This window comes from Urocampus carinirostris, chromosome 15 (genome assembly GCF_059441175.1).
Source record: "Urocampus carinirostris isolate Australia breed hairy pipefish chromosome 15, RoL_Ucar_1.0, whole genome shotgun sequence".
Classification (NCBI taxonomy): Eukaryota; Metazoa; Chordata; class Actinopteri; order Syngnathiformes; family Syngnathidae; genus Urocampus; species Urocampus carinirostris.
Genome location: NC_142363.1, coordinates 16922311 through 16931067, shown reverse-complemented (window position 1 = coordinate 16931067; position 8757 = coordinate 16922311). Strand labels below are relative to the sequence as shown.

The following is an 8757-nucleotide window of genomic DNA, read 5'->3' as shown; positions in this document are numbered from 1 at the left end:
GCTCATATCTGTGGTGACATATTACAATAATTTTACAATGATTCCCAAACGTGACACACAATATTCCAAGGGTTAAAAATATTTTACCTTCCATCCTGTCTTGCCAGCAGAACATCTCCATCATTTTTTGCGGGGTTCGTATTCGTGCACTGCAGGCCTGCAGTGCGAAGTGACACACTATTGCTTGTAGATGAGAACACTTTTTTCTTCGTTTTTTTTTTTTAAATAACTCCCTAAATCCCTTTTTCTCTCTCGCGTCACGGGCACGTGAGAGAAGGGCGTCCCTCTCTTTCTTTTTACTTAGATTTTGTCTTCATTTGTTTATTTTATTTTACTTTGGAGGTGGGGGGCGTATCTCCATCTCTTTCTACAGTGACATTAAAGAGGTTGCTGTTTAGAACTTAATTGTCGCAACCTACGTGGAAGAGTCTCGCGGGGCTATTGGGTAAGGACAGTGGTTCCAAAAAAATGTGGAGGTTGGGCATTTAGTTGGAACCCACCCCCACCCCCTACCCATATACCAGCAATAGCAGTGTGTGTTTGTGTGGGAGCCAAGCTCCTATTGGCTGCTTCTTTGTACAAATTCCAACTCCAAGCACTTCACTCCCGACACAGCAACAAATCCTGTGCAGCCTCCTCCTCTTTTTCCTCCTCCTCCTCCGTCATCCTCATCATCTTCATCATCATTTCGCCGCAAATCGCGACGCAAACGCTCCGAGATCAACTTTGTGCTTCAGACACTGCGGATATTGCATTTTGGAGGGAATTTTTATCCGCCTTGTGCGTTTTTTTTAATTATACATATTTGTAAAATGCACAGGACGTAAATGCTCCCAATTTACTTTTCCAACGTTCAAGAGGACGCTGAAAAGACGTTTGCACTCTCAAGAAGCAAGGTGGGTCCCCCCCACTCCCTCCTCAATCGCTAAGGATTCGTTTTGTATCGACTGTTCGTTGGAATTGGACTTTTTGCTGCATTTTGCATGCAATAAAGGAACAAAAATGGATATGGGAGGATTTTTTCAAGAGGGTTTGGGTTAATAATCGTATATGAAATATTTTAGAGTTACTATACAAGTAGATTCTAAGCCAACTCTTATTTTAAGGCCGAGATCGTCAACTTTTCAAAGGGTAATATTTAATTCAATTTTTTTACAAACAGAATTCGATCATTTGAGTCGAGTGTTTGTAAAACCTGACGATTCATCTTAAATTAAACACTTTAGAATAACAAATTTAAGATACAAACAACGAATTTTACGCCTAGGTATATTTGCTTGATGTTTGCTTGATTGTAATAAATAATTACATCACACATTTCTGTAGCGGCTATACGTTTTCCTAATAAAAATACGCATTTACATAAGTATTTATATATAAATATGATTTTAAGGCTGGTGGGAGGGGTATTTTTTTCAATTGAATTTTGAAAAGATAATTTGATCATTTTCATTGAGTTCATCTTAAATATTTCAGAATAGCAAATTTAAAAAAAACTACGAATTTTACGCATATATTCTTTCTTTCGTGTTGTATTAAACTAATTTTGATTTTTCAAAGGGATATATTGAATGTAATTGAAATTTAGTATCAAAACTTGATCATTTTAGTTGGGTGCTTGCGTCTTACATTAAACGTTTTAGAATAACGAATTTAAAACACATATATTCAATATGTAAGCGTTAAATCGTCAACTTTTCAGACGGGGTCAATATTTCATTCATTCTGATTTTAGAAAATATAATCATACCACTTAAGTTGTATGGTTCGAAAAACCTGACGATTCACCTTAAATTAAACTATTTTAGAATCATGAATTTAAAACGAACTTAACACATACCTATGTTGCTTGTTGTTTGCTTGATTGAATTAATACATATTTACATAACAAATTATTGTAGGGACTGCAAGTTATTTTTTAATTAAATATTTACAAACGTGTATGTATATATAATAATAATAAATTTGTCACCAATAGTGTTAAACAGACAATTCCCTGCACACTTTATTAATCAATAAGAATATTCATAAGATTCGTTTGAAATAAATGTGTCTAATGATAATGATAATGGGTAGGAGGAAAATAAGTATTACTATTATTATTTTAAATATTATTATAATAATTATTATTATGGTTGTTATCATTGATAGTATTATAATATAGCTATTCACCAAGAATGTGCAATTTATTCACGAGTGTTATTAGTAACAAAAAAGACCTATAAATTTGACAGCGTAACTTTTTATTGATGATTACAATAAAATATCTTCGATTTAGGAAAAGTCGAATTTAAATGACGGTTGTTTTATTCACGTATTTATCCTTTTAAATTTTCCATTATTATATCCTGCAAATAAATTATATTGCTTTTTGCTGTGTTTATAGACACAAATGTTTAATCTTTCCCTGTTCCCCCCCACCCCCTTTTTTTGGTGTGTTTTTGTTGTTGTCAGGCGTCCACGGAGAGGAGCGCGTAAAGAAATCGCGGGCGCACAAGGGGCGCTTTATCCAATTCCAACATTTTCTCCAACTTGAGCCACCAGCACAACATTAGCATGATGTCGTATTTAAAGCAACCACCTTACACGGTCAACGGCCTCAGTTTAACCACTTCCGGGATGGATCTCCTGCATCCCTCCGTGGGCTATCCTGGTAAGAGACCAACACAAATAACCAGTGGTAATTTAACACCTGAAGAGTAAATTTTAAGACTTCCACAGTGAATATATATATACCCTTCTGCAGAGTGTAAAAATGTACACTGAATGTAAAGTTACATTTTCAAAGTCACTGCCACTCTAATAAGTGCACTACACTGCACTAAGGAGAGTAAGTCAAGTTTTACACTATAGATTAAAAGTCACACGCTTGGTGTTGTTAAAATTCAAGACTTAAGAGTTCAAAGTTAGGAAATAACTTGCATAGTGTAAATCCTTTTAGACACAAAAATGTTCTTCTCTTTCAAGCGTCCCTTGTATTTTACATTTGAAAGTGTCTATTATTTTCTACACTGGAAATGTATTTTACTCATATACCGTTGTTGCATTAAATCTAAAACGAATATGCGTGAGTGACATTGTAAAACCTTTGTGAACTCTATTATACTCCAACACTGGAGATTATTTTGTTTTATTTTACTCTGTCCATTGTTGGAAAAAAACAGGAGTTCAAACACTCTAGCAATGTATATTCAAATCTGGTAATTTTACTGTTAATTTTTGGAGTAAAAAAAATAATGTTCAATTTCTGCAGTGGAATTTTCTTCAATTTGAACAATAATAATCACATTTTGTTTTTTTTAAACGTTTTAACAATAATTCAGTTTGGTTGTGTCTTTGATCAAGATCATTATACAGTATCCATTTGCGCACTGAACCAAAAACAGCATTTTTATTTCCTTTCACTCCGTCCTTTGTCTTTTATTCAACATTCTGCTCAAAATCATGTTATTCGCACTGTGTGTCAATATTTTATTTACGTTTCATTACAGCGACGCCACGGAAGCAAAGAAGAGAGAGGACTACTTTTACGCGCGCGCAGCTCGACGTCTTGGAGGCGTTGTTCGCCAAGACGCGGTATCCGGATATATTCATGCGCGAAGAAGTGGCTCTTAAAATCAATTTGCCGGAATCGCGGGTACAGGTGAGGCCATTACGTCAGCCTTCGTTTGATAACATGAGAATAAATCCAAAACATACATATTTTAGGGATACTTTAAAGTCAAATGAAAAAAAATGTTATATAATTGCTAAAGTTCGTTTGAAAAATAAAATCAATCGTCCTAAACGTAAATTATTTTATATAGCCTTGTAAACTCCTTTTTGATATTAAAGTAATTGAATTCGTAATTTGTGCTCCATACATTCCATTTCAGACCCTGCTGTTTAACTAAAAAGGATGGTAAACTCGTGTGATAGTCAAATTACATTTAATCGGCTTTGCCGTTGAATTTAAGTAACGGATTTTGTGTTTGTTTTGCAGACTTCTTATTTTGCAGTGGCGTTGTAAAATAGTAATTTGAAATGTAACAAACATTAAGGACGTGATGCAATGACCAAGTTTCGCTTTTGCAAATCCCATTGCTATAATAGTTGCGAATGCAATGTTAAAAAATATGATCAAGACAAAACGCGTGCCTGCCAAAGTTTCATTTTTAAGGGGAACAGGTGATTATTGTACTGTAAATAAATTATTGTGAATAACAATTGTATTTAATGGTATTCAACTTTCAAAATTGAATTAAATCTAAAATTCAAACATTTAACTACCCATTTAATGACGTTCTTCCCCTAAAATCTATATGTCTATATTTAGATTTTTTTTCTTTTAAATAAATGTCGTTAATACTCTTTGAACTTTTGAACACAAAAGTTCGTTTTTGTCTGTACACTGTTCAACTTAACACTCTAAAAAGCTTAGTATTCTACTGGTAGCAGTGATCCAACATAAAATAGCAATTTTCAAAATATATCTATATAATAAATTGATATCTGGCCAAATATTGCTTTCCGTATTCCTGATAACAGTGTTTCACTGAATCTGATGTTCCGGTAAATTACTGCAATTCACGATGACACTATGAAATAATGTAGATTTTTCTTTTTGCCTGTGTAAATATTGTGTTACGTTTGAATAATATGAAATAGAAATTTTAATTCGTAATTTTAAAGTTGAAAGACAATTTTTACCTCTTTTTCTACAATTCAAACTGTTGCTTGTTGAGATGTATAGGGATCACATTTGAATTCTAAGGGGCTAATAACCTAATGAGTAAAAAATTTTTGACAAAATTTAAGATTAAATTATTTTGGCCTTAGCTAAATGGACAACGACAACTTTTTGTAATTTTCTTAAATGATCTCGGCAGTCCCCTTTCCCTTTTGTACTAGTGCCACTGTGAGCATGCACATATTTTATGTCATTAATACATTGTAGTTAACCTTTTTATCCTTTTTCACATTTTATCTGTTTGGTTATTTTTACTTGCACTGAAAGGCGCTCAGCAATTTTGTAATAGTTGTATAATAACAATAAAGGCCGTTAATTCAGTCAAGGGCGTAGGTTTGATCTTGGCATTGGTGGGGACATATATGTATAGCGCATTTTTTGTAAGTGATCACATACTGTCAGGGTTGGGTAGGGTTACTTTAACTGGATTACTTTCAATTTGGATTACTCCAATACCAAATCTGCTAATAAAAGACAAAAGAAACTAAATATGAATAAAATTATGACTCACAACACGTGGTAAGCTTTCTCTCCCAGCTTTGATCTCTTTGATCTCCGGCAAAACTAACATAAAATGCGACAGAAACAAAATGATAAATAAATCCAAACAGCTTGTCAACGTCATTTTTGCCGTTCCATGTATTCCGTTACTCCCCAAGCCTGCACAAAATTTAGTAATTTTATTCATATTTAGTTTCTTTTGTCTTTTCTTAGCATATTTGGTATTGGAGTAATCCAAAAGTAATTGAAAGTAATCCAGTTAAAGTAACCCTACCCAACCCTGCATACTGTTTATGATTGTTGGGGACAAAAAAAATATTTCTCGATAGTGTTGGGGACACGTCCCCTTCGTCCATGCCACAACTACGCCCCACGGTCCTCAAGGGCCACACGTCCAGCGTGATTTTGGAGGTTTCTGTGGTATTTAATTCCGTTGATATAAATTATCAGCTTGTAAGTAAGATGGTAGGAGTTTGTTTATGATCCTGGTGACTGGAATCGTCTTTGTTAGAGCAGATAAACTTCCAAAATCACGCAGGACATGCGGCGCTCGAGACCGGAGGGCCCACGTCTGCTCTAAGGAGAACCACAACTTTTTTTAAAACGCTTTCTGCGGTCCCCCCCATCCAAATTCTCACTCGTGCGTCTTCTCATTTCAGGTATGGTTCAAGAACCGTCGTGCAAAGTGTCGCCAGCAGCAACAGCAGCAGCAAAACGGAGGTCCGAATAAGGCGCGACCAGCCAAGAAGAAAAGTTCCCCTAGCCGCGACGTGAGCTCCGAGAGCGGTGCCAGCGGCCAGTTCACCCCGCCCAGCAGCACAGCGCCGCCGGCCATCACCAGCACCGCCGCCCCGGTGTCCATCTGGAGCCCGGCCTCCATCTCCCCGCTCTCGGACCCGCTTTCCACGTCGTCGTCGTGTATGCAGAGATCCTACCCGATGACCTACACGCAAGCGTCGGGCTACGGCCAAAGTTACGCCGGCTCCACGTCCTATTTCGGTGGCATGGACTGCGGCTCGTATCTCACCCCCATGCACCATCAGTTATCCGGCCCGGGTTCGACCCTCAGCCCGATGGGCACTAATGCAGTGACGGGTCACCTCAACCAATCACCGGCTTCGCTCTCCGCACAGGGCTACGGAGGCGCGTCCGGCCTGGGGTTCAATTCCGCTGCGGACTGCCTGGATTATAAGGACCAAGCGGCCTCTTGGAAGCTGAACTTCAATGCTGATTGCTTGGATTACAAGGATCAGACCTCCTCGTGGAAATTCCAAGTCCTGTGAACGAGCACGCATCGAGAAACAAGAACAAAAAAAAAACAATTGCAAACATTTTCGAAGCAGAAACTCTCTCATTGGTTTAATTTATTTTAGCACCGGCAAAGAGATTTTCTTTACACCTTCCTCTGTGGGTGGGTGATACCTGGATTTTTACTATCGTCCCAATCCAAGTAAATACGGAGTGGTATGGATCGATACCGATTTGATACCGATACTTTTTGCACTGCATGTCATGATCATTAAATACCTGAACGCTTCCCCTTGGAAGTAGTTTATGATTACGATAAAAACAGTTTATTTTAGACACAAAAAAGGTTCGTTTTTATTAAATAACTACACTGAACACTTTCACAGTACCAAAAAAAAATCATATAACGATGTTACAACTGTTTCAGAACAAAAGTCAAAAGAGTCAGACCAAAATGAAGCAGCAATGGAACGAAAGTACAAATGTAACAAAGTCAACGTGACAACTATAAATCCTTCCATGCATGGCACAATATTTTGAAAATGAAATAAAAGTGCAAATACTGTACAAAATATATAAAAACCTTTGACACTAAAAAAAAGTACTTTTCCCCACAACATCTGTTTAAGGACAAAAATCAAGAGAGTCAAACCCCAAAAAAGCAGTCACGTGACAAAAAAACAAACACTGTAAAACTATGTTTAACAAGAATGTTCACCTTTCATTGCGCCGTATTTTGAAAATAAAATCAGTTGTGAAAATAAAGTCAGTCGTGCAAATTAATTGTGATTGGACGGATTCGAAAGTTATAATGTTGCATAACCTTACAGCCCACCAACATGATAGTTGCAATTGAAACACAATATAAACCTGGAAAAAAATATCGACCCGCTGCAAGTACAAACTCAGTATCAATAATATCGATATTTGGATCCACACGTCCTCCTTACCTCTCACTCACCTGTAGCCCCCATTCCTCCTCTCCCTTAAGCCCAGCGCACACCTAGCGCTAACTGTGCGCAATACCAATGGCGTTCGGATTTTTGCTTCAGGCGTCAGGAGTGCGGGGTGCATTTTTTTGAGGAAAACAGCGCGGTGCCAATGGTGTCGAGTATCAAATATGTGTGATTATTTTTGGCACTCATTTGCCAAAACCCTCAAGTGTGCGAGGGGACATGACCCATCCATGTAGCAGTGCACCTGTTGCGGAAAAGGCCTCGGAACCAGAAACCCGGACTCGCCCTTTGTTCCGCGACTCAGTGGACATGGATGCACTACTTTATTTAAGAAAAAAAAGTGTTTATAAAGAATCACTATGTAGTTTCGAAGAGACAATCAGTGTGTGTCTTATATAAATGGTACGTGTTTTTTTTTATTTTTTTTCTGTGCTAGCCTTCGAAACTGTGATCTGGTGTATTGTATGCAATTTGTCAGCCCCTTCCCCATTTTTTCGCACTCTTCCAACCGTTTTCTTGCCCAAGGGGACAGGGGGAACAGATAATGATTAAATGAGACTTTGCAAGTGGTGGTTATATTCTGAAGGGTTCACATACCTGTCAACCACAGCGAATTGCTCCCCTTATTAGTGATTGAAATTCCCCCTTTATTAAGCGATAATAAACATTGCAAATACAACGCGGCTCCTATTTATTCACAGCAAGACAGACTATGTAGGATAAAAACGAAGACAATTGTCATAAAGTACTTGATTTACCAAATAGACAACACAGGCAATTCTTTCGAGCGTAGTTCTCACCCCACTTTTCAGTACATTTTGTGTCGCTTATAAATTGCAGATTAGAGGTTCAACCCAAAATAAGCAAAACCAGATTAGTCCAACAAAAACTGAGTTTTTTGTTTGTATTTTTTTCCTGTACGAAAAAAAGATATATACACATTTGAAACGATCAAAAACATATGAAATACGGGTAAAACCTAAAAGTTGACAGGTATGGGTTTGACACACATTCAAGCGCATACACACAAACAAAGGCTGCTTGATCTCAACCGGTACTAGGTCCAAAGTAGAAAAAAAAAACGAAAAAAGAAGGATAAAAGATGAGAAGCCCCCTGTGAGCTTTCACTGGAATTTTCTTTGTATATTTTATGGCATATTTATGACCTTTTTTTAAACCTTTGTGTTTGACAAGCGAAATGTTTTGTTTCGTTTTTACACTCCCTTCTTTTGCAGTCATCCTAACTTTTTTTTCCACGAGGGGGGACTGATAGTGATGAAATGAAACTTTGCAAGTAGTAGTAATATTATGAAAGGTTTGACA

General features: G+C 37.1%; 1 protein-coding gene across 1 annotated transcript; it reads left to right on the top strand.

The window, feature by feature from the left end:
• The first annotated feature begins 623 nt into the window (after positions 1 to 623).
• On the top strand, positions 624 to 8113 carry otx2b (orthodenticle homeobox 2b). The gene is made up of 4 exons (XM_088353974.1): positions 624 to 896; positions 2455 to 2653; positions 3492 to 3643; positions 5890 to 8113. The coding sequence occupies exons 2-4, from the start codon at positions 2557 to 2559 to the stop codon at positions 6511 to 6513; spliced, it is 873 nt and encodes a 290-aa protein (XP_088210100.1). The 5' UTR covers positions 624 to 896; positions 2455 to 2556; the 3' UTR covers positions 6514 to 8113.
• The last annotated feature ends 644 nt before the right edge of the window (positions 8114 to 8757 follow it).